The sequence below is a fragment of the Brachyistius frenatus genome, unplaced genomic scaffold, assembly GCF_029030835.1.
Source record: "Brachyistius frenatus isolate BFR_SWC_R1_liver_20210118 unplaced genomic scaffold, ASM2903083v1 Contig_135, whole genome shotgun sequence".
NCBI classification, from domain to species: domain Eukaryota; kingdom Metazoa; phylum Chordata; class Actinopteri; family Embiotocidae; genus Brachyistius; species Brachyistius frenatus.
In genome coordinates, this window is record NW_027210734.1 from 531594 (window position 1) to 558000 (window position 26407).

Consider the following 26407-nt stretch of genomic DNA (forward strand, 5'->3'; position numbering starts at 1 on the left):
TAAGTCACTTTTCAACACTTGCAGGTACCAGCTTCATAAATGTGACTTTTTGCAGCTTCTGTCTTTATGTTTTGGGTTTTGGATTAAATGAGAAACTCCAGTGATGCACCTCAAACTCTGAGAAACTTTTTTTTAAAGAAAATAATAATTTGATTAGTCGATAGTGAAATAATAACTGAACAGCTTAAATTAGCGCGTTAGCTTGTTTGTTGTTGTTGACGTCTTTTCTATTTGTTGCAAACAAGAATCAGTAAATCACAAAGTATCATTTAAATAGATTCGTAACGAGCGATTTAACTTCACTCAGACAACGCAAAATACATTTCTCCATCTTCTCGGTCATCTGAAGATTTTCACAGGTTAAAGTGAAGTTTTCAGTAAATTTCGACCGAAAATTCAAACCCAAGTTAACTTTATTAAATTTTTATAACAAAACTTCCATGTATGAGTCAGTCACATGTTTGCATTCCACACACACACGCACGCACGCATACACACACACACACACACACACACACACACACACACACACACACACACACACACACACACACACACACACACACACACACACACACACACACACACACAGGAAGCTCCAGCCAGCTGGTAACTGTTCTATTTTAGGAACCAGAGCAGCCGGCTAAATAAATAAGTGGGACGACTGCGTGTTGACAAACACAGCGACCCGGTAACGGGACCCGTCTTACAGGAGCCGAGACTTCCAACGCAGAAACGTCCGAAGTTGTTCTGATGTGAATCGAGACGATAAACGTGACACCGACTCGCCTCCGGAAGCTGCCCGTGTTTCTCAACGCGGGCCGGCACAATGCTCATCTGTCCCCCCTCATTAGTGGCCGTTCTGGGGACCGCGGCGGGCAGCAGGGAACGGAGCCAGAGGACCCGCGGAGGCCCTTCACCCCGTAATGAACGCGGTTAAAGCTAAGAGCACGAGGCTCGGGGTGAAGCTGGAGGGAACGGTGCCAGGTAGCGCTAAGCTGCGAGGCACTTCAGTCAGCGGAGGCACAATAAACACCGACGCTGCCGAGTGAGAACCCCGAGGAGGACGGGACGCTCTTAAACGGGTGTTGTTTCTTAAGGCTGTAAAACGACATCATTTGCAGCTCTGGAAGGTGTCGACAACAGCAGCTTTTAGAAGCAAATTAAAGCTAATTCTGGGATGTTTATGACGGCGTAAAATCTGTTTTTCTGTCATTCTATTCATGATTTTGTGTCTTTCTACCAATATATTTTCGAAGAATATCTTGTCCTATCTTGTATCTTGTTTTAGTCTATTTTAAATGCAAAAAAACCTTAAAATGTTCTTTTTTTTTTTTGCACGCGAAGTCAAAAACAACACGCGGAAAGTGTTTCAAATGACGCAAATTCTCATTTATCCGCATGTGATGACATAAAAGCAAGAAAAACACTACTTTTAGATATCATGTTGTTTAAAGTCAACGCATTTGTTTGAACACCGTAAGTCACTAAAAAAAGAAGTTAATTTAAATTCCTACAGTGTAGAAAGTTCATGCAGCTCAGTAGCAAAAACAAAACAAAGGCTGTTGTCAGGTTGTATTTCTTCACAGGGGACCAGAAACAGAAGCGTCTCACCTGCCAAAAGTGGTCTTGTGCTCACGCTCGCTCACAGGCAGGTACAGCAGACCCAGTTCTGCCAACAGCAGGTCGAGGCAGCGAGCTCAGACGTTTTTTTGTTTTTTTTGTTGGGCCGCGTGCCAGAGGACGGACTGACCCGGTCCCTGAAAATAACCCACTCCGAGGACTTCAGCAGAAGCCACTACTCCCTCGTAAACAAGATTCTCTATCTCTCAACAAATACCTGAAGGAGTCCTCGAGGTTTTCACACATTGCAAATACAAATTTACGAGCCTAAAATGAATTAATACCAAGGTAGAATTGAAGTGATCAGTCCTGACAGGGATGATGAATGCTGCAGCCGGGCTACAGAGCACAGTAAATTACGCCTGACTGATGAGGTATGTTCACCTCTGGAAAGGCCCAGGAGACAAATTGGGAAGTCGCTCTGGATTTACAGCCATTCGCAAGACAACGCTGATTGACAAAGGTTACCGAGTGGACGCCGAGCAAAGAAAAAAAAACACACCGGTGTTTCGGTTTGACCACCGCAGAGAACCACAATCTAATACCATCCAGCTATCCACTCCACTTTATCTTTACAGGATTATATATATATATAATAATAATAATAATAATGTTCCCTCTACAAATGTAGCTTACTATGAAAACAAAAGCAGACCGGGACAGGAAAAGATAACAATTAATGAGACTTAAAGAAAACAACAGCAATCGATGAGTGATCTCGGGAAGTTATTTAAGTCATAGAATTCCTCTGGAGGCGACGCAGGATTTCATAAAACCTCCCCGGTCTGGTCAGACAAGTCTCTATAAAAACAAGTTCAAGGGCATTAAATCTACAAGTTATTGCCTTCATGGATGTGTCTGCTCGTACAGCAATAAGCTGCGGCACTTCCCCCGCCGTGGGCCGTGTTTACCTCAAAGCATTGGCACCATTGAGTCTGGCAGCTGAAGGTAAGACAAAAAAAAGAAAAGAAAAAGAAAAGAAGGAGGAAGCGAGATGGGCAGAAGAATCCAAATAAAAGAAGTTCGGATCAGCGGACTGAGGTTGTGTCGTGTGCAGCAGAGGGAGGCGGTGTGGATGAGGTGGTTACCACGGCAGCCCGGATCACCTGGCTGATGCAGACGGTGTGAGACGAGGAGTCGGAAAAAACAAGAGCGGAAGTGTTAGTAATTACAGCGACATGCCGAGACACAGCGAGGCGGTAACAGCACACAGTAACTGACACATCTGATGCGCCAATGATAGCGCTCTGATCGCAGCGGGATGTCGCCGGGCTGAGGCCGGGGTCTACCTCGCCGGGGATACAGTAACCGTGGATACAGAGCCTGCAGAGGAGGAGGAGGAAGGGACACTTGGCCTGATGTCAACCATGACCACTTTCTATGAATGAAAGTCAAATATCTCTGAAATAAATCAGAAGAAATTAAACTTTTTAAGCCGGCTGGGCTGTTTTACTTTGTTTACTAAACCTTTTTGTGAAACAGCGACTAGATTGTATTTAGCTTAATAAATAGTGTAAGAGGACATAGGGGAAAAAAAAGGCTTATTTCCACTGGCAGCGAGATAATGATCTTTTTCTACCAACATGGCCACCATAGTTTGTTTTCCTAAAGTAAAAGAAAACTATTTTCTACAACAGAAGCTAACGTTTTCTTGCTTTAAACTCGATTATTTTGTGTCTTTATCTGTGATTCGGGTACTGCAGTTAACGATATGTTTCCAGTTTAGACGTGACAATTGGAAAACTACCAAAAAAAACAACGTAACGATCTGCTATTACAGCTCCTAGTGGGTTTACATTTTTGTGGAACTTGATTCAAACCCAGTTTCAAGCTTTGACAATTAAACTGACAGCAAAGAAAGACAAAAACACTGTCTCAGTGTCTCTGCGGGATTAAACAAAGAGAGCTTTAACCGCCCCCCCTCCTCCCTCCTTAAATGAGCTGAGTTAGAGTTAACACTGCCACGCTAAAGGTAAAGTTAAACAGGACATCAGAGCCGTGAGCACACATTTGTTTTGGTTTGGTTTAGCTACTCCAAAATGTCTGCAGCTGCACCTTCACTGTCCACCACAATGACATTAAAGGCGGGAGAATGTGATGAATGTCTCGATTAAGGAACATTAACGGTAATTAGAAAGCCTCTCAGGCACGCACACACCTTGTCCTTACGGGGGCCTTTCTCCGACCACCACCACCACCGCGGCAAACTGACAAACAAAGGAGAAGTGTTCCCCTGTACGGGCATGCATATGATAATTGCACCAGAGAGGGAAAATGTTTGACTTAAAGGGCTGATGTTGGCGTCTAATGCCAAAGTAATGATGTTGCAGAGGGGAAAAAGAGGAGCATCAAAGCAAAGTCTAACCTGTCAGGCCTCCTGACTTCAGTGGGCAGGGCCTTTCAGTTGCCATGGTCTCCGTTTTAAAATAAATAAATAAATAAGGTGTCTGCAAAATCTCTGTCGAAGACTTTATCAAAGAAGGGGAAGGGGAAAAAAATGGTCCTGTCTTCTACACATATGTTATCACTAACTAGTAAACTAATATATTTTAATTATAGATAACAAAAGAAAGTTTCCCTCAAGTTCCCTTTCAGTTCGATGTTTTCTATCATAGTAAACTGAGCATCTTTAGCTTGAACAGTGTGGTTGAACAAATTCAGACATCTAATGATGTTGCTTAGCAACCCAAAATACTGTGATGAAGAATTATTTTCATAATTTTCTGTTATAATATAAAACAAACAACTGATTAATTAATTAACAGATTAATTGATGTTCACATGCAGCAGCATCTATTTGAAAGCAATAAATCCAATATTGATTCCTTTTTTTAGATCCGTTTTTGGTCTCCACCAACCCCTGAACAAAATATCTGGATTTTCAGCTGCTATGTTCACATATTAGCTGCTAATTTTTTCTGTAACATGACAACTAAACATCTGCCAACATAGTCAATGACATTAATGAGAGGAAACTAAAGCGGCAAAACTGAGTTTAAAGACACTAAAATGCCTAATGGAGCTCAGGGGAAGTGCAAAGTCAGGTGGTAAACCTCTCACATTATTCTGTACTGAACTAAATCAAACAGACATGAGGGACCTTTCAGAGCAAAAAGGGAACAACATTTGGGAGTAAATAAAAGGACAAGATAAACAAAATAAGACAAGAAAGGGGAGAATGAAAGACAAGACGGAGGGAGAAAGCCCAACAAATGGGGAGAAACAGATTGAAAGTCTAATCCCTCTGAAGTGCAAACAGCCCGGAGGGGAGCGATGGCATTTGGGAGAGGGGACCGGGCACGTTGAACAAGCCGAGACAGCACTCCCACCGAGCACCCACCCCGCCAAATGCTGCCCCACCTCAGCTCCTCTTTGACAAGCCTAAAGACCTTCACAAACACTCCCCCGGGGCCCGCAGAGAGAGAGAGAGAGAGAGAGAGAGAGAGAGAGAGAGAGAGAGAGAGAGAGAGAGAGAGAGAGAGCAACTCCCCCTTTCCCTCCTCTTCTTCCCCCCCCCCCCCCCCCAATGTCCCCCTGCTCCATCTCAATCTGCGCTGTTTTTGCTCATCTTCCTTTCATGCAAAAAAAAAAAAAAGAAAAGCAAAAGGAACAAAGTGCAGTAAACAAATCTTGGAGAGCGTGAGGCGGTGGAATGTTAAGCTGTCGCCGCGGCCCGCAAACCCCCCGCTGCCTTTGTGCTCCGACGAACTCTGACCTCCGCGGCTCACCGCGACCAATCGGGGGACAAACTGACAGCGTGTGCTTCGTCAAAAAAAAAAAAAAAAAAAAAAAAGGGGGGGGGGGGGTCTGATATGTGGAAGTGGATGTGCCAAAAGGCTTTTGACAGATGTAAGGGGGGATGACGCGCTGTCTCTCACATTTTTTTTGCCACATCCTTTGATCGCGACGCTAACCGATAAAGTTGACGGCAGCGGCGCCAAACAGGTGCCGAGACTCCGAAATCCCCAAAACGCAGGTCTGATGTTGACCTTCAAAGTGCCTGAAAGACACCAGCGATCCAACACACATCAATCACCGTAGCAACGGTTGCGTGATTGCAAGATTGATTTGGAAACGGTGCACATCTGCAGCACATTACGGACTCTTCATGCAACAAACACGTTTCTAAAAGACGGCGATGCAGCGTTCCTGCGGAGCGCTGGAGGGATGCACGATTTGTTTTTGTAAGATTGCACAACACAAAAAAATGTTCAAAGCCAAACAGAAGTGAGGAAGATGAGGAGGAGGAGGACGATGAGGAAAAGGAGGCAGCATCTGTTGACACTTTCGCCTCCACGCCTCGATCATGTTTTAACAAATCTCCAAAAACAAAATGATTGATGGAGCATTGTGGAGACTCTAAGTCTGCTTGAAGCCAAAATAAAACATTTTAAAAAGACGTCTCCGATATGTGCCACTGCGGAAGCACCGTTATCTCGTTGGCCACGTTTACATCAAGACTTTAAACAAATATACAAAATAAAATGCGAATTAAGGCACGTCTGTATCCACTGCTGTCATGCCGGTGTGAAGAGTCGAGATAGGACACAAGTTGGACATCGTTAAAGCGTTTCATGAGAAAAGGTCGCAACGAGAGGGAATAAATAAAAGAAGGTCGATCAAACCTCAACTGAAAAATGTAGAAAATATAATAGAAATATGGCACTTTTGTTCAATCTATTCATATACAGTAAACTTTGTGCTTCATCTGCAGCTGTTTGAAGACTCCTCGGTGCAGCAACTTTTCCATTTCAGCCAATTTGCAGTGTTTGTATGCATATTGTGTAATTCATTGTATATGAATGTAATTCGACTATATATATATTCTTATATATGCCCTATGAAATGAACCTTTCAGAATAAAATATTGGGAACTTGGGAAGGTGGGATGGGTCGTCAAAAATGCATGAGCCACTCTCACATCAAGCTGAAGTGAAACGGATACACAGGAATTAATTGAAGAAATAGTAGTTACTGGACGTAACTGCAGTTCTATGAGTACGTTCGTATTTTCTTTCTTTCAAGACATTGGCTGGGCAAACACTGACAAGCATACTGTGCATTTAAAACCATTTTAAAGTGACGCGATCAAAATGAAGGAAATTGTGTTCTGGCCTCTTTGTTACTATTTCATCACCACATTTTCTGTCTTTAAACCACGAGAGTGAGTTTTTAGGCAGAACGTCTGTCTGCGTACCAGATTTTGGTTTCCACACATGTACTACTTCATCACTCTACATTATTTGTGTGCCCTGCTGAAGCATTAAAGCCGTGTCCTCCTAAACAGTTTTGGTTCGAGGGTATTTCCCGGCGAAAGCTGGCGGCGTCTTACATCCCGCCTGCGCCGGCAGCACACACAAACACGGAGTTTATGGGGACGAGGGAAACATGCGGCGGTGCTCGCCAGCAGCCACACAGGTAGCAGGAGTCTTTAAGTGTGGGCGTGGGAGAAGAGCAGCAGGGGCTTTGCAACAGTACGTTAAACCTGCTCTGTGCGCTTTATCGGTTTCCTAATGCACTCAGTGACGACGCGTTTTAGGCTTCCACCGAGGAAACTACAGGAAGGTAGTGCAAAAAACAAAACAAAAAAACAAAAAACAAAAAAGGTCATTCCTGCTTTGAAAAGGTGACAGGGAGGAGGTGTAAAGATAGAAGAAGCGAAAGGAGGGATTGAACCGTCTTCACACTGCGGACCGAGACGGAGCAGCGTAATCCAGTCACATCAAACAGACGCTGTTTCCATCTCTGGATTTACCTGCCGCCTCTTTATCACATTTCAAAACAACCTCAGAACCTTTTTGTAAACTCGACTAATCTCATCCTGACCCGAATCATCCGGGCTCATTCCTGTTTTCAGGCAGAAGCCCTCCAAGAATGTCAACTGCAGCGGAGTCGGGACGGTTTCTGTTCCTCCCGCCGCCGCTTCTCCACATCCCAGCTCCCATAAGATATACAACCCAGATACATATGCAACCCCCTGAAATATTTCTAAGCTGACAGAAAGGTCATGAATCACTTTTAATTAGGTTTGACAACTTTCTTTGCACCACAATTATGCGGTTTTGGTGCTTCACGCCATCGTTTTCCGGCACACTGAAAAGCTTTTGATTTACAACCCTCAACTCTGATTTATCAAATGTATCAATTTATTAGGCGCAGTGATAAAATCAGAAAAACACTGTCAGGAAACAAGAATGAAAGAAGAGAAGCCTCCACAACAAAACTTCTTCTTTTTTTTTTTTTTTTTTTAGCTTTTCACCTTTGTCTTAATTCATGTTAGCACAAGTTAGCTACCAGGTGGTCTAAAAAGGAGCATCTCAATGAGGTTCAGGGGTTTAACTGAACTAAAATCAGGTTATTTATGATGATGAATCAGATCAAATATTTCAGCTCGACAGAACTTTACTGCAGATAATAAACAAAAGGGTAACTTTGGAAATTAAACTCTGGAGGCCTTTTCCCACAGTTTGAAAGAAAGAAAGGCAGTGGACAGATGGTGTGTGTGTGGGGGGGGGTACACACACACACACACACACACACACACACACACACACACACACACACACACACACACACCACTGCTCACAAATCACACCACAAATCAACTGGTAATGGATCGGCTGACCTGTGGAAGCAGAGAGGGCAAAAAGTGATAGGGGGGGATCAGTTGTGTTGGGAGGGTCGAGCAACCACAAATCAAGCAGCGATCAGTCGCCTCACTTAGAGTTTCTGGAATGTTCCAGCCTATAGCACCTGCAGGGAGTGGGAGACAAGTCCTGCCAAGCTCTGCAGGAATTCAAGGAGAGGAGAGGAGAGAGGAGAGGAGAGGAGAGGAGAGGAGAGGAGAGGAGAGGAGAGGAGAGGAGAGGAGAGGAGAGGAGAGCAGAGCATGCAGACTGACACATGTATAAGAAGAAATGGATAAAAGCCCAAAGTATCAACTGTGCAACAAAAGTGACACAAAATTAAACTAAATTTAAAGTTATGCCCGATGCATTTGTTTTTACTCAAAATAATTATAATAACAATAAAATTACTAAAATACCGGTTACTTTGGAAGTACTTTTTTTGTCTTTGTTTCCACGACTATTTATTCAATTAGCACTTTTAAACTGGATTAAGCATGTAGGCTAATTGATTATCGTATCATACAAATATAAATGGGAACCAATGGGGTGAGTCCAAAAAAAAAAAAGTCATTCATTCAGAAACGGTCAGAAATGTTAGACTCCTTTATGTCTGCTCCTTTAAAGGCCAGAAATGGCAACGAAGTCTTGAAACTCATTTGTCACCGGACGGAGACGAAGCAGCATCGTACACGCGTCCAACCGGGTTGAAACTAAATTCAACTAAGTTCCTTTCTGGATGATTTCCAGGTCCAGGTGGTACCGAATCACTCGCTCCAACTTTTCCTCTCCTTCCCGTCACAGCCCCCCACCCCACCCCACCCCTTCCTCCTCTTCCTCCTCTTCCTCCTCCCCCATTCCTCCTCACCCGCGTGTGATGTTTTCTTGGTGCCAACAGCCGTGTCGGCCCTGACAAACCTCACAGAGGCTCCGACAGATGCTCTCTATGTTCACCCAAACATATTTCAAAAAAAAAAAAAAAGCATCTTTCCAGTGAAGTGGTTATGAGCTCATAAAATCCATGAAAAGATAAACATTCAGGCTCGTGCGATACAAATAATTAAAGCTAAAAGTAGTCCGGAAATACACATCGTCAAAGATGTCATTTAGTTTAATATACTTTGTTTTCTTATCTCTTTGTAGCACTGCAGCTTGTAGCTTAAGAAGACTCAGTAAGCGGGGGAAAAAAAAAAGAAAGATCTTCATGCTTTGATGATAACAAGCAAGGTGGCAGGCTAACACAATCCTAACACGCTAACCGCTAGCCAAGTCAGCTTCTTTTAGAGAGTAAAAAAAAATATATATACCATCATAAGCATTTGAACTAAAAAAAATTAAAAAAATGAACCTTCTGTTTCATAAGAAATAGCAAAAAAAAGTTAACAGCAATGTTATAGGCGACTAACAAAAAAACGGCCCCGCCGAAGTTTACGTTTGTAGCAGCTAAAGCCTAATTATGCTCGATATTGTATATTTTGTGGTGTGTACATAAGAACACACATATATATATATATATACTGTTTTTATTACTGTAAAACTCCAATGGAGGTACTGCTAAATGCTAATTGCAAAGGTTTCTGGACCGGGTTTAATACTGTAACCAAATTGAAGACGCACGATCTGTCTGTTGTGACAATAAAATTGCTGGAGAAGGAAATCTTAACTGCATATCTGAAAACAGGCTGTGACAATAAATGTAATAGTTGGACTTTTTCCAAGTTTTACATGCACTTAACCACACCTTATCCTCCACTACGCCATCGCCCTGTCATCTGGAAGGTAAACTAGTTTGTGTTATCTTCTGCCACTGATAACCCCCCCGATAAAGACTCTCTTCTTGGCCTGCAACAGCACGGAAAGGCGACGAACTTCACATTACGACTCAGCCGGAATCATAAAGACGAAAAACTTCCGGCCGGACCGCTGCAGCGGAAAAACCCAAAAGACACGATTACCGCGCTCGTGAAAAGCCCCGACCGCCCGATGAACTAATCTGTCACTCACTCACCCACACATCCATCCACTCAGCGCTCGCACATACACAACACAAAACAACGGGGAGGGGGGGCAGTGGGCGGAGGAGTCAATTCAAAGTCAATGCAGCTCCATCATTCGGTTTCTATGGCGACGCAGGAAGCTGATTCTCTTTAATGTTCGCCGCCGACGGCCTCGCCACCATTTGAAACCGCATGTCATTGTTACACCATGAATACAAACCGATTCATTCAATGCTGACTCAGTGCTAATATCAGCATTTTGTTTTTATTACGCCAAATAAGGACAACGTCAACCTTTTTGAAACCACCTTTATAAACTCTAAAATGCCTGATTTTAAATATTGTCACACTGTCATATATGTCGTTAATAACGAACTCGTCGCCCCTTTGAGTCGATATATTTGTGACGGATGTGTGATGATAGCTGCCCATTCAATACATTGATGACAGTCAAACCAATGGTGTAACATTAAAGTAAAGTTCCCATAACTTTATATTAAATATATAAACTGTATACTGCAGCAGTAAAGTGCAACCAAAAGTTCAAATCCACTGATTGGAGATTCAATTAAACAGATGCTTTGCTTTTTTCATGTCTGAGTAGTATGCAGTTTCATTTTTCTCTTCACAGCAGAAGGAGTTTCCAGATTTAAACTGCACAAATAATGACTGGTGGATGTTGATGTCGCATATTTAAAAAGTGAAATGTTTGAAAAATGGGTCAACTGAATATGATAAAAGCAATAAAAGTGCGTATCTTGACATTTGTAGATTTAGATTTTTGGAGGATGCAGATGAGGTGCAGACTAAAAATAGGAAACTGACAACAAGAGAACTAAAGAACTTTAAAACAAACTATTCAGCTTTGCTTGCAATCACCTTCTGCAGAGCTTCACCTCTGGAAAGGTGTGGCTTGAAAAGGCACGTTTTCCTCCAACAATCTCCCTATCCTGAATATTCATCAGCAGGGGGCGGGGTCTGAATTGCAAATGACAGCAACCGGGCCCACTCAAATGTGAACTGCTTTTTGAGTCCCCCCCGGCTACTAATAAATGCAGCTCTTCTGTCTACAGCTTTAAAAAAAAAAAAATAATAATCATCCACATACTTTAAGAGAGCGTTTTTGGCACAAATGGTGCAACAAGGAGCGCAGCTGTGATTTACTGCAGAAAGACAATACAAACAAATAAAATAAGTACCACACGACGTTACATAAAGTGCCCTTAAAGTTTTAGTAGACAGAATAAGAAATGTGACGCCTCATGCGCCAAAGCTGAGGACACCCACAACATGACGCGTGGAGGACTTGTGCAGAGTGCAGGGTCTGATCTGCTGGCCAAGGCTCTTTATTATAAATAATCCATGCAACAAGCGCCTGCTACACTTTGAATCGGACTTTTTTTTTTAAGAGGCTTTAGGCAGACTGGACTCCGCGTTTGGCCGCATTTTGTTCAGCCGCTGCTTCTTGTGAGCCATTTACGTGCAACTGTTTCATAAAAAATATGGTTTCTTCGGCAAAATAAAACACGTTTCAGCGTGATTATTTGTATTCTGTTTGCGCTAAATAAACCCGAATGGAGAGCCACTTCATCTGAAGGAGAGGAACGGTAAACAAATGGGACTTACTCCGTGCGCAGAGCTCACCGCCAAGCCGACTGCTATCACCCAAATCCTGCCGGAGAAATAAACATTTGTTGCGTTAGTTTGTTTGTTCTCCACTTGTGGATCTGGCAGGTAAAAACTGCGCTGGAGTTGGACTCATAAGAAGCCCTCAGCCGCGACCAAGCGCTGCGCCAACATGCACAGCCGAACACCAAGTTTGGAAAAACTAATCAAGACTGTAAAATAAAAAATAAAATTAATAAAAAAGCTCAAATGCTTACAGGAATTTCATTTTGATCCGACTGGCAGAGGAGGGAACCGCAGATCGAGACTCGATCCCCTTGTCTTCACCAGCAAGGCACTTCAAACGCGCTCATCGACGGCTCCAAAAAAAACCCTGTCATCTACCCGGAGAGACAGAGAGAGAGAGAGAGAGAGAGACAGAAAAGGCAGAGATAAAGTAGTCCCACCGACACACACACGACCCCTGATTCCCCCCCCCCCCCACACACATACACACACACATACACACACACGCGGCTCCAAGCGTTAAAACACAACCGGTTCAAAAAGCTTCTTTGCGGGTGATTTCTTTCACAACAAAGATCGAGAGCTTATCCAACTCACCAAAGTTGCGGCGGTTCAAGTCGCTGCTGCGCTCTCCGGGCTGCTGCGCTTCAACTCAGCAGCGCACACCAGCAGAAGGGAGGAGGGGCCAACACATGTCATTCATGCCTCCATACCTTTGGCTACAAACAGAGGATTTTGTACCCACGCAGACAGACCTCGTAACGTCCTCGAAGAGTTTTTGGTGCAGCAGAGGAGATACTTCAGTGAAGAGAAATCCAAGTTTGAATCCATGAAAAAACAAAGAGTAATAAAACCCAGAAATGATTCCACCGGACTTTTATGTCTTACAACGCTCAGTTTGAACTTTCTAGAAACATTTCTGAATGTCAAATTTCTTCCCCTGTGCATCCAAAATTTTAAGTTTAAATTGACCTCTTGACACTTTATGCAACATTTGCACCCAAATAATCAATATAATAATGCTGCCGATCCATATAATGATGTCAAATCTGTGATAACCTTAATTGAAGTTCCAGTTGTATGACATTTCTGTGGCTTATCATATATTTACAATGAAGGTGATTCTAAAAAACGTCTTGAAGTCTCATATGGGATCATAATTGCCGAAATTTCCGCGCTGAGGGATGAATAAAGTCGTTTCTTCTCTTATTTGATCTCATTATTGTTCTGTGTTTTGTTTATTTTAAGTATGTGATGAAATTAAGAACGTGGTTTGAGCCACTCGGTCCTGATCTCCAGTCTAAACGTGCTGCACTGACTCGAGTTGCAAAGTCCTGTTTTAGCTCTTGAACGTTCTATTTTCAGTCCAACGTGACCTGACAGACTTCAACATCGTTTGTTGCAGCTTGTTAATTCATGAATGATGCTCCTGCTTGAGTTACGTCTCTCAGATACACAGAACTGTTCTCTTCTGTAGGAGTAGCTCAGGGATCCTACCTGGGTCCCTTTTAGTTTTGCACTTTGTCTGTAATTTGGTTACACGTAGTCTGTTCTTATTGCTGCATGAATCACATATATTTCCAGTCCTCCCTCTACCCCCTAAACTCAAAGTGGAAATAGTTCAACCTCAATGTCTCAAATCTGTCTTCAAAGAAAGCAGCACAACAAACGTGACGCCGTGATCCATGTTGGCATCCTACAAACAATCTCAATCTCTTAAATGTGTCAGGAATTCACAATATTTTTCATCTTATAAGGAAACATGTAGAGTTGTTTGGTCTTGTCTCCAGGTGACAAATGGAGAACTGGTTCAGAACAGCTACTAGCTGGTGTTTCATTGCAGTTTAAAATTCTTTTAGATCCCATATAATGTCAATGAACTTGGTTGAGTTCAGATATTGGCCGGCGCCATCTTACTGGTTCGGAGCGGTTTGGAGCCAGAAGTGACCATATTTAGAGGAGCTGGCGGTGGATCTGACGAGATCTGATTGGAACCCGACAATACTACGTCCCGCCCAACGATAGCGGAAACCTGACTGCACCACACACTTGTCAATCAAACCGATAAAAACACATCTTTTTGCAACTTATTTTCTAATTAATGACGGACTATTTTCAGATGAACGGCCCGAAAACTAATAAGGAGCGACTTTAACTATCAACACCAAGATAACTTGCCAACAAACTGTATTGACTTCAAATTTCATGAGAGAAGTTGAATGGGAGTCTATGGAGCTGGAGGCTTTTTGGAGCCGACTTCTAGTGGCCCCCGGTGGTATTGCACTTAAGAGAACTAATGCATCGGCCTCGTAACCATACACACTCATAGGTTTAAGAACCCTATTGAACCGTGGACTCTATTGGCTTTGAAATGATAAGAATAGAATATAAACCCACAGAACAAAGAGCTAAGAAAGTTATATTAGATATATAAGATAAGATATAAGATATATTCGATAATCACTTCTTGTCACTGAAATTACACGTTTCACAATTGAGTAAGAAACAAATCTGCATCTCAAATGTCACGTTCATGTGTATATTAGGACGTTTTTCTATAATATCGTCCTTGTAGTTTGATAAATAAGAAACGTTCCACCTGACTTCATATCAGCAGCTTCTGTGACTTCACCAATCAACTCAACAAGCCTCTTGCTCCACACTCCGTTTTTAAAAGAATGCACCAGTGAAATGATAAGAGAGGGATGCACTTAATTCATAAAGAGTTGATTTCCCTCACCACCATTTTCTGCCAGCAGCATCCTTCTGTCAGGAGTCAAACGTGAGAATGTGGCCTTTAATAATCTGGCAGGAATGCAACGTGCCCGGGCCCATAGAACATTTCAGAAAAGAAAAAAAAAGGTTTAATGTCAAACCTCTTTTTTTTTTGTGCAGCCTCGGGCGTTGGGTTGGATTGGATAGGCATGCAAAGGGAGCCTATCCCTCCGCGAGGTCCTAACATAAATATAATATAAAACACAAGTTGAGACAGGGGGGGACAAATTAGCCAACTGGACCGATACGAGGCACATTGATCATCTGTTTAGGACCAGATTTATTGCGCAAAAAGTGTATTTTAGATGAGTTTTGTGTCTTGGTGGAGGTGCTCTGATATCAGTGCGCCGAGAGTGAGGCAAGTAGATCCGGCTGGGCAGGTTCGCAAGTCGAGGAGAGAAAAAGTTAGAGAGGGGGACTGCAGAGGCGCACGGTGCCACGGCCAGGACCACTAGGAGCCTCTGCAAGCGCAACGACACGCCGAGACGAGAGTGTTTTTCTCACCATTTTCTCTCTTTCACTGCGAGCGAGTGTGCAGGGAGGGAGCAGGGCTATGACACGCGAGTAGACAGCCGAGTAGAGTTTGTCAGTGTTAAACTCAGGCGGACTCTTGTTTTATTCTCTTCCCCCCCTTCCCAAGATGAATAAAGACTTGAAGAGCCTGCGCCAGCTCGCCGTGCCGCTGCTCTTCCTCAGCCTGTGCGTCGCGGTGCAGCGATCCGACTCTGCGGTAAGTGCGTTTTCAACTTTTTTTTTTTTTTCTGCAGGGGACTTTAGAAGCCCCGAGTTTTGAGGGCTTTCCCACGGCATGACGAAGCCCAGAGAGAGATAGACCTGCCGCTGTGACGGTGACGGTGCCGGGACTCCACCGGCTCTCCCCAGCAAGCCCCACCAAAGTTTATAAATAGAGAAGCTGCTTTATAACAAGTGCTTATCCATCGGCTCTAATAATAATCCGTCTCCCGTTTCCGTTTTGTTGTAATATACATAATAACCGTGTAATTAAATCAACTATACACCTTTGTGCCGGGCTTTTACGGCGTTTTTTTTTTTTTTTTTTTTTTTTTTTTTTACGGTGGGGATCCAGGAGCGCCTTCACGGGCTCTTGCTTTGTAGTTTGACGGGGAGATCGGACGGTAGTTTTCTGTCCTGCTTCCCCCCCTGTGCATCACATTTCTCCCTCCCTGTTCTCTCTGCGTGTTAACCTGCAGCGACATGCCAACTACGGCGCACTCTTTCCCCCCCAGCACCCCCGCCTTCATCTGTCTCTGAAAGTCAAAAGATTCAGACTAAATGTGAGGGATCTGTGGTCTATAGGAGGAGCGCGGCGGCGGTGCAGCGCGCTCAATCCTCCTTTAAAAAACACATTCAACTATCAGCAACGATCCCGTGAGCTATAACAGACTGCTGCACGTCTCAGAAAGGCAGGTTGGTTGTGCGTAATTTGGCGTCCTGATGATACGAGCAGAGTAAAATGTGGGTTTCGGGTCTATCAGGTGTATCTGACCTGCAGGTGTGTTTTAAGTTGACAGCAGCTGCTTTGTGACACATATTGGAGCATAAGCTGAATAAAATCGATGTTTATTGATTTCAGCATTAGATTCTGTGCAGCCAGGACCGTTGCCGGCTCTGTTATCTAAAGGTGAAATTTTTCCCTTTTTGGTCTTGAGATGTATTTAGAAGCAGGAGGGGTGTGTGTGTGTGTGTGTGTGTGTGTGTGTGTGTGTGTGTGTGTGTGTGTGTGTGTGTGTTTGTGCATACTCTACCTCTCCTCACCCTCTACATGTGTTTAAATCTCCTACTCCTCCCTCGGCTGCAGCTCTCTGGATATGTCGTCCCTGCGTGGATGTTAAAAGTTATCAATCAGTGCAAGTGTCTCAGCCTCATGTAATATTCCAGCAGGCTCTATGTGCGCTGAATATTTAACACGTCATTAATAATTCATGAGGGCCGTCCGGCATGCTGATGACCCCGCCCACACACCAGGCGTGTCCAATCAGGTCTGCTCTTCATCAAGTCTCATAATGCAGCTCCGGGAGGCAGGAACTTTTTGTAGGTTTCTTATCAGGGCGGGAGATTTTTCTGCATCTCCACCCTTTACAGATTATTAGTGAACCTTAAAACGATCAGGATGAGGTCTGAGTCAGAGTTGGAGAGGAAAACGAGTCAGCTCAAAGCTTACAAATTAATTAGAGAGGAAAACAAATTCAGGAATAACTTCTCCTGCTTTGCAAGAGATTGCTGCCTCGGCATAACACATTAAATCTGAAGAGAGTTTCCCTGCAGGTTGGGAACGATAATGTAGAAATAAACTGCTTGACACCCAACACACCAGTAGAATAAGACTCAATCTTTCTTGTCGTTCCTCTAAAAAGAAAAGAATCTGATAAAGGCATCGACTTGTTGAGCAGACCAGCTGTCATTGTTGCTGTGGAGATGTAAAGTTATAAGCCCAGGGGAAAGGAGGGAGGGTTGACTTTGTGTTAAAGATTGTGGCCGACCTCATGGAGTGGATGCTGAGGAAGAGGAAGAGAAGGAAAACGGAGGGGGAAAAAAAAAAGAAGCTTCTGGTAGCAGAAGTTTGGTCTTATAAAGTTTCAACCACTTCTCACTGCTTTTATCAATGAGGGCATGTTGCTCAGAAAATGTCAGGAAATGGACCTCGAGTTGGAGGTTAACCCCCCTTCCCCCTAAAAAAAAAAAAAAAAAAAAGGTAGAGACACCGAGGATGTAAAGATGCAGTCTCTCACCACCGTCTGCATTTCCCCACATTGCCAGTATTCCCAGCGTTCACCGAGGCCCCCTGGTGGAGTGTGTATGACCTGGAGCTGTTTCATGGGATTCAACCTGCCGTCATCATCTCTGCCCACTAAAAGACACGAGACTCAGAAACAGGGGAAATAAATGTCGCTTCTTTTTAAAGTTCCGTCACTTTAATGAGTAATGTCAAACTCGCAGGATTGTCTTATTCAGTTTGTCATCTATAGGTTGTTATAAGAGGAGAGTCTTTTGTGTTTGTGTGTGTGTGTTGAGTATTAATTCTCTCCCAGATATGAATCTCCATTCAGCCAGGTGAGGGAGTTCAATGGTAATGTATACCTGGAGGTTTTCTTCTTTGAACCCGTCATGCCGCGCAAACCACAAACACACACTTAATTTGATGCGTGTTTTCCTGTGCGCGCGCGCACACACACACACACACACACACACACACACACACACACACACACACACACACACACACACACACACACACAGACATTCACACAGACATACATGCACACAACACACGCATGACTGCACACTCCCTCATGGGTTCCCTCACCTTTCACATGACCCGCAGCCCAGGTGGAGTCTGTGGAGGGGGATCTGTCTGCTCTGTGTGTCAGTTTAGTCAGTCATAACATCCTCATATTGCAGAGATAAATCTGGTGACACCAGCCGAACACAGCAGAGATTTCTTTTACCCGTTTTCTCTCGTATGTTTTTCTTTCAGGATTTTCTTCCTTTGTCTGCGTCTTTTCTTGTCCCGTCTCCGTCCATCTGTGCCGTCTTTCCCTGAGTGAAGGGAAACACAGGAGCATCTCTGCATGACAATCAGTATCTCCAGGAAATCTTTCAAAACGCATGACGAATCGCTCATTCAACCAATCTTCTTGATATTTGTGAGATTTGCTTTTTGAAAAATCTTTTAAAATTCTCTAATAAGTGCTAGTTTCATTCATTCCTGCGGTTTTCAATGCAAAAATAGCCAATAGAAACACAGATTCACTGTAAACTTATTGCATCAAGTTTTTCTACAGCTGATCTGAATTTACCTTCAATTACACTAAATAAAATGTCATTTTCGCACCATTTAAAAAAAAAAGAAAAAAAAGATGCAGCATATTTCTTTATGTTTGACCAGTGATCATAAAAACATCAGGAATGAGACCAACCGATACATCAGTAGATTATTTTCCTCTTTTTTCCAGTAGCTGTTTCTCTTTTTCTGACCCTCCAATCTTCTGTATCTCTTCTCTTCTCTATCTTTTCTAAAATCCAAATTCCATCTTTATCTCACCTGCTCAGAGAGAAGAGCTCCTTCAACAGGCAGCAGGGGGCAGATTCACACCGTACATACTGTATATATTTAAAGTATTACAGCGAGCTGTTTGCGTGTCCATTTGTGTCTTGTGTGTTTTTCTCCAGGCAGAACTCGGACTGTGGTGTCAATGAGCTGCAGATGCCATTAAGATTAACAGGTGGACAAAAGTCAATGGGAGCTACCACCAAATGTTTAGAGAGCTAATTACCCCGATCCAGTACGTACACTCCCCCCTCCCCCTTTACTTTCTCACTGATCCTGTCTGTGAAGGTGAGGTCGAAATAATAAGAAAGGTGCAATGAAGAGATCATTACATCACAGAAAATAGAGTCAAAATGCCAGTAGGTGTAACAGCAGGTGTACAAATAGTAAGGACAGTAGTACTTGCAGTGGTAGAGCTGCAGCAGCAGCAGTTGTAGTAGTAGTAGTTGATGTAGTAGTATTAATAGTATAAGTTTAACAAAAGGTTTATTATCTAATGAAGTTACAAATCTGATCAATAAATCTCCTGTCTTTATTTCTGCCTCCTCTTCCTCCTGAACTCTTCCTCAGGTGGTGATTTCATTTCATCCCTTTGCAGCAGATATCTCTTCCTGTCACTTACACTCGAACCCCCCTCCTCCCCCCGGCCGCATTAAGAAGGAGGTAAACAGGGAATGTTTGTTACAGACCTCTTTTATTTACTCCATCGCTCACTGTTTGGTCTGCTGCTTTAAAGGTCAACCATTCCAGTCCGTCAATCAATCTGCATCACCACAAACCTGCTATTTATTTTATTACAACTTTGAAGATGATAACCTAACCGGTAGATTTGGAAGATATTTGTTCATTTAACTTCTCCACTTCTGGTAAGGAGCATCACACAGAGGAGCTTTTTTTTCTTTGAAAAAAGCATCTAAAACCTACTAAACAATCTAAAAATAAGTGGCACCACCAACCGTAATACACACTTTGTTGTGATGCTTTTTCACCTCAATGTGGCTCATTTGAATCTTCTCCTGAACAAATCCGTATTTCAGGACTCTATAAAGGAACAAACTCTCTGCAAGATATGTGAAGCTGGTTGTAAGCTGCAGTCTCTATCTCCATCTCTAGCCATCTGATCCTGTTCATCATGTCTGGATCTTTCTCTACCGCGCCTTTTCTTTGATCTCTTCACACTTCCAACAGAAACAAGACAAAGATTTTTGTGGGAATGAAACTGGTCTCCGCAGATGCATACGTCTGAGATCGGAGGGACGTTGTGCCTTTAAGACGTGTGTGTGTGTGTGTTTCTGGAGGATTTGGTCGAAAGTTGGTGGAAAGATTGAGACTTTGGTCGTGGGATTAAATTTTGGTGTCGATCCAGATCTGGAATTTTAGTTTTAGTGTTTTGTTTTTGGCCGACCTGTTTTGTGTTCAAGTGCTGATGGGAAAGTCAGACGGGTAACTTGACACTTTACAACTTAATGGCATAAAATAAATTGAGGATTTGAGTATTGTTTAAAAAAAAACAGACAAAAGGGGCAAGTTTAGATGGTTAAATATGACATTCAGTTCCACTTCAGGGGCTTTTTGTCACAGAGGAAAGTTAAACGAGGAGCAAATAAGCCATTGCTGAGTTGTAGAACTATTAAAACGTGATGAAGTCTTGTTTTTTGCGTGTACTTTCGGTCACTTTTTTTCCCTTGTGTTTATAGTTTTGTAAGTAAAAGAGAACACCACTCTTTAACCACTGGTCAAACTTTGGCCGCTGAATGAGGACAGATCGACTTTTTTCCTGTTTCTGAGTTGTGTTCACTTGTAGTGTGTGTGTGTGTGTGTGTGTGTGTGTGTGTGTGTGTGTGTGTGTGTGTGTGTGTATGTGGCTGCGATCCAGCCGGCTACCTGACAAGTCCACCTACACAGAGCAGTCACAAGACCCGCCGTCCCTCCTCACCGCCCTCTTTTTTTTCTTTCTTCTTCTGTTCTCCCGACCTCGTTTTCTGAAAGAACATCGTCCATGTCTTTCTTTTCTTCATTGTGCTTCATCTTTTATATTAGGAAAAGAGCATTTTCTTTCAACCCAAACGAAGCCCAGGGCGCCGCTCGGGAGGGCAAACCCAGCTGAGATGTGTAGGAGGATGAGAAAAAAATCTGTCAAAAGAAACGGACATAAAAAGCAATAAAGCTAAACTAAAGAAGAGCTATTGGGAGAAAAAGAAAAACAAGGGATCAAAAGAGTACATAAACACAGAAGATTGAGGAATGTGAGATTGAAAAGCATTCACGAAGGAACATTTATTGTTTTGCATTCTTTCTGAGAAGGAAGGGAGGCGACTTTTAATCTGTCTGAGATCAGCGGGTTATATATGTTTTTATCTACAGATGACTTTGTCTTCCTCCGTCTTCCTGACTCCGCAGCGTAGCTCGGTTTTACAGCTTATTAACAAATATTTGTGAAAACCATCTGACCTGAGCCGACTCGCCTCATCTTCACATCACTCAGCACCTGTTTATTACCGTCAGTGGTGCATCCTGTCTCCTGTTACGTCTTCTTCTGTGTCTTCTAACCCCGTCTCGTGTCTGTTGTTGGAAATTTACAGCGGAATGTAAAACACAAACTGAACTCACCTCGTTTCCAGCGTCTCGTCCTTTTTTTTTTTTTTTTCCTTCAATGTCAGATCTGGCTGTCGAATAAAAATAACAGGTTTCAGTAAACACAAACTATCTGCCAAGAAACTTCAGGCGCTGATCTTCTTGCTTCTTACGTTGTGACAAGAACAGATTGCTCCAATAAAGTTGCAGCAATGTGGAGCGTTTATCTGCTCAGAGATGACATGAGGGGCCTCAAAGTGCACAAAATAAAATGTTGCACACGAGAAATGAGGTGCAACAGTTCCTGAACATCAAATCTATTGAAAGGAATTTGGGAAAATGCGTTCTCTACGCTAAGAAATGTTCAATTTGTTAAGCCAACTGATTGACATGCCGACCTCAGCAATCTGCCTTCGCTGGTCAATACAAACCCTGAGCTTGTCGCTAGTATCCCCTCAGCTAGTCAATGAACACTTAAACATACGGTACGTCTCTTTATAATATGCAGGTGAGGTACACGTTGTTGCTTTCGGTTTAAAAATGTGAAGTTAATGAGTAAAATGAGATGTGGATAGAAGGGTGAGAAGAAAGAACACAAATGACGAGTCCAGGACCGCCGGAGAGCATCCATGTTCCTAAGGTCATACATGTTCCAGGTTCCCAGGGTCCAAAGTTCCTATAAGTCCTAAGTCCCCTGTTTAACCCCAACTCTGCCCCCTCAACCCCGACGGGCCGTGTCATATGAAGCTAATACAAAGCTGAGGAACGTCTCTTCCAGGTTCCTGTTTCGTGCTCCACAGAGCTGCTCACGTGTTCTCTGTAATATGTCGAGTTAAAATCCAGTTTGTGATTTATCAACAAAAAGCATCACAATGGATACATACAGATATTGATTGAACCTTTTATCGCCTCATTTACCGCCTCTTTCACACACACACACACACACACACACACACACACACACACACACACGCGCACACACACACACACACCTTAGTGCGCTTAACGTCTACGGCTCTTTGTGACCGAGCTGAATGAAGTCATCAGCGCTGCTTCAGAGGCAGGAAGGTGTTTTGACTGCTTCACAGACCGAAGCAGCGTGGCGTGGGAGGGCGTCTGCTTCTCTCTTCTTCTTGTTTTTCTCTCCCTCTCGCTGTTTTCCGAGAGCCGTTTCTCTCTCCCACACTCCTCCGAGCTGAGCACCTGTTTCTTTCATCACGCTGCCGAGGAGGGAACAAGGGCTTCCCCCGTCTGTGTGTTCCTTTACACATTTCAGAGTTCCTCAGGTACCGTCATTACCTTTTACATCCGGGTCCAGACGGAGCCATTTCAGAGTAGAAGGAGAAAATCTACACGTTGAATCTCCGTCGTCCGTTTCCCCCGGCACGCATCTCTACTTTTTTTTTATCTGTTTTGGTGTCCACCAACTAAAGACAGAAACATGAGGCTCTGAAGCAGCTAAATGCTCCTCTGTTTTGTAGGTAACTGTATCTGTTTGCAGTTTGGTGCTGAGTGGCTTCATTTTTAGAGCTTTTTTTTTTTTTTTTAAACAAAAAAACCCCACTTCCTTCTGTTGTTGGAGGTTTTAAAACCAAAACACTGAGCTGAAAGACATGACAATGCAATTGCAGAGGTGAGGGGAACTGCAGACCTGGTATTATATATATATATATATATAGACATGTATATTTAATTATAGGTTCGAGAAGCTTCAACCATAAAGGTGGCAGACTCACCATCTCTCTCTGCCTGCATCAAATCAGAGTCCCATCAGATCCTGATAACTTACACGATATGAACAGTGGTCACAAATACTGTTTGTGCTTTACACAAAACTGTGTGCCCCTGTGTGTGTGTGTGTGTGTGTGTGTGTGTGTGTGTGTGTGTGTGTGTGTGTGTGTGTGTGTGTGTGTGTGTGTGTGTGTGTGTGTGTGTGTGTGTGTGTGTGTGTGTGTGTGTGTGTGTGTGTGTGTGTGTGTGTGTGTGTGTGTGTGTGGACCAGTTTGAGTTCAGTGCCCACTGGGCTCGTTGAGGGTTCCTGCTCGTGTTTTAGGGTTGAGGTTAGAAGTAGTTTCCGGGTCGGGTCGGTGGTTTGGCTGCGACGGGACAGTTTGAGGCATCACGTCAATAAAGGGACATCACAAAGATAGAAGTATGTTCCTCAGGTGGAGCTTGGACTTGGTTAATCCCAGGTCAGTGTGCCGGCTGGTATGCAGCTAAGCCTTCAGAGAGAGAGAGTGTGTGTGTGTGTGTGTGTGTGTGTGTGTGTGTGTGTGTGTGTGTGTGTGTGTGTGTGTGTGTGTGTGTGTGTGTGTGTGTGTGTGTGTGTGTGTGCGTGCGCATTTTTCACATTGCTTAGTGACACAACAGAGGGAGGCAGGAGATAAAGTCACCTGCTTGTTTATGCTTATATTTTGTTAATAACTTCCTCCTCTTATCTCCTTCATGATTTAATACTTGATTTGGGATGTTTCTTCGGGGACAGTACTTTATTCAGTACATGTACTTTTCCTGGTTTCAGTTACTGTACTGGAGGGTTGAACATTACTGTTCAAAGAGATATTCCCTCATCTGGAGTATTGATGATGGCGGTGGGGAGCACAAGTCATTTAGAAAGCATCCGTACTATACGTGTTCAGTTGGGTTTACATGTGATTGGAAAAATAGATTCATTCATGTTTTACCTTTAATTTAGTTAAAAATCTGTATGTGATAAACAGAACACTTTGATGTAAGATTTGTGTCTCGTGCTTTTCCGCCTCCTTCCTTTGTATCATTATATATTATTATTATAGTAAATTATGATGCAAATTCTTATATAAAGCAGATAAATCTGTAGATGGAAGACTTTCTCTCTCCCTCCCGCTGCTTTTCAAATGCAACGTGTTGTCTTCAGCTTCAGACTCTCCACGCCTTCGTGTGTGTGTGTTTTCGTGTGCAGGACGGTGAGATGATGAATGTTTTGCTTTCCGTCTTCGATAAAGTTGCAATTCAGAATGAAATCTTAAATATGAAGACGAGATTTTTTTTTGCTCTGTTCGTTCTGCGTGTCTCCGTGAGATTGCGTGTTTCGTGTGTTTGTGCGTGTCAATACTGACTGTTTGGAATTCCTGGTCTCCTCTGGACAAACAGTCCCCCGCCGGTCGGAACAACACATCTGTCACAGCACGGAGAGGAGAGAAAGAGGAGGAAGAGGAGGAAGAGGAGAGAGGAATGAGAGATGCGGAGAGGAGGAGAAAGAATAAGGTCAAATAGAACATAAATAGGGTTTTTTGATAAAGAAAACATGATAAAGGCACAAAACAAGAACTATCAAAGTAGATTTAAAGTTTTGCAGCATAAAAAAAAAGCTCAGTTTGAAACATATTGACACTCTTTGGTTTATTGGACAGTAAACATAGGCTAATTAATGTATTAAATATGAGTATTTAACATTTTAAAGCTGCTAAAATGACAGATATGGAGACGTGATATTGTTTAGCACAAGCAATAAAACGTTTGTGTAGCGTTTCTTCTCTAAATCTTTCACTTTTTCTCCCTTTGGATGGACAACCAACCTGCAGCCGAACGACTGAACCGCTCCGCGACGCTCGCATGTTTCAGCCGCTGCGCTCAGATGCGTGTGTCCTCATTAGAAGCTGTTTAAGAGGAGTATGTTCAGGGAGAACCTGCTGTGGCCTGCCGCTTCACTAGATCAGATCAGAGACTCGGGGGGGCCTGGAGAAGCAAGAGAGAGCACGTTGAGGTCTGAGGAGCTGAGAGGGACTGCTGCTTAACACCACAATGGAAATCTAACCGTTATAAAACCCCCAAAAATCACAAGCAACATGTAGCTGCGATTCAAAGGTCCAAATTTCCTTTATAAATCCAACTTTTACTTGTTTATAAGTCAAGTTCAGCCCAGTACATGCATGTGGAATGACGGACCATTTCCTGCATTAATGCTTTAATATTAAAGAAATACTAGGACTTTAATAAACCGGTCCCTAAAAAAGTAAATACGTTATTGTTTTGCTGCACTTTTGGCTCATGAATACCAAAAATTCTGTTCAATTCAAAGAAGCTGAGATGTTTTCCATCATTTTATCTGCAGGCCTTCCACTCATGTTACCGCCCTCATGTGGCGAAGGTGTGGAACTGCAGGCGAACAGGTAGAAGCATCACCTGTCTGGTGTTGTTTTTTATAATTAGGACGATCAATTACGGCACATAATGATACTTTTCGAGAAATGTAATTGCCGTTACATTGTGTGAAATTTAGTCTACCGATAGCCTGCATGTGGGGCATTTAGGGAACATCGGTAAATTGTAACGCGGGACAGACAGGACATTGACAGAGCAAACATTTAGGACCATAAAACATGTTAAACTACTCTGAATACGGGTAAAAGCAGGTTAACGAGTGCAGATGTCTGAGCCGTTAATCCCACCGTCCTATCAGACGAGCTACATTCCCACAGATACGTTATCAGGTGTTTTGTCTACAGCGGCGACTCCTGGCTAAATATTAAGATTAAGCTGCAGCTCCACCAAACAACGATGTACCTCCAGCCGGCAGGTTCTCCACATTCGATTTATGAGAAGCGCGGAGGAACTCGCTGCTGGTTTACACAGATGTCTAAACATTGTAACACTCACACACCCGCTGTTTGATGTAAATATTTTCTTTTGATTAGCTTAGATTGACATTTTTGACTCGGATAGTTTGGCAGAAAACATCTCTGAACAGCAAAACAATGAATGGAAGAGAAGGGCGGAGCTGCAGTTGTATATTCAACAGATGCAGATTGAGACCAAACAGCTGCTACGTTTTTTCTTTTTTGTATTTACAGTTTCTGGTTTTTCAGTTTTTGTGTCGGCTCCGTGACCAAATCCTGCAGCCATGGTTTCATCCAACTCATCTAACATTTAGCTTTATACTTCTATCACCCATTTTCCTCCTCCTCCTCCTCCTCTCTATCCCCAGGCAACACATATCCAGGTATTCAGCTGGCATGCCGCCCTACCCCTCTCTAATTTCTTGTTGCCCGTAGCTACATCGCAGCGTGCCACGTGGTGATGTATGTGGAGCACTGAAGAGAGAAGGCAGGGCGTGTTTCAACCTGTGCTAT

At 43.2% G+C, this 26407-nt stretch overlaps 2 protein-coding genes across 3 annotated transcripts in view; one reads left to right on the forward strand and one right to left on the reverse strand.

The window, feature by feature from the left end:
• col4a6 (collagen, type IV, alpha 6) overlaps positions 1-12239 on the reverse strand; it is a 107350-nt gene extending 95111 nt beyond the window's left edge. For both annotated transcript variants that reach the window (XM_069714826.1, XM_069714825.1), the window contains exons 1-2: positions 12130-12239; positions 11873-11918 (exon numbers count right to left, since the gene is read on the reverse strand). In XM_069714826.1, the coding sequence (XP_069570927.1) occupies positions 11873-11918; positions 12130-12140 (57 nt within the window). In that variant the 5' untranslated portion in view covers positions 12141-12239. The remainder of the gene's footprint in view (positions 1-11872; positions 11919-12129) is intronic.
• Positions 12240-14877: 2638 nt separating this feature from the next.
• The window catches only part of col4a5 (collagen, type IV, alpha 5 (Alport syndrome)), a 45484-nt gene continuing 33954 nt past the window's right edge, over positions 14878-26407 (forward strand). Inside the window, exon 1 of the mRNA XM_069714828.1 lies at positions 14878-15383. Within this exon, the coding sequence (XP_069570929.1) occupies positions 15294-15383 (90 nt within the window). The 5' untranslated portion in view covers positions 14878-15293. The remainder of the gene's footprint in view (positions 15384-26407) is intronic.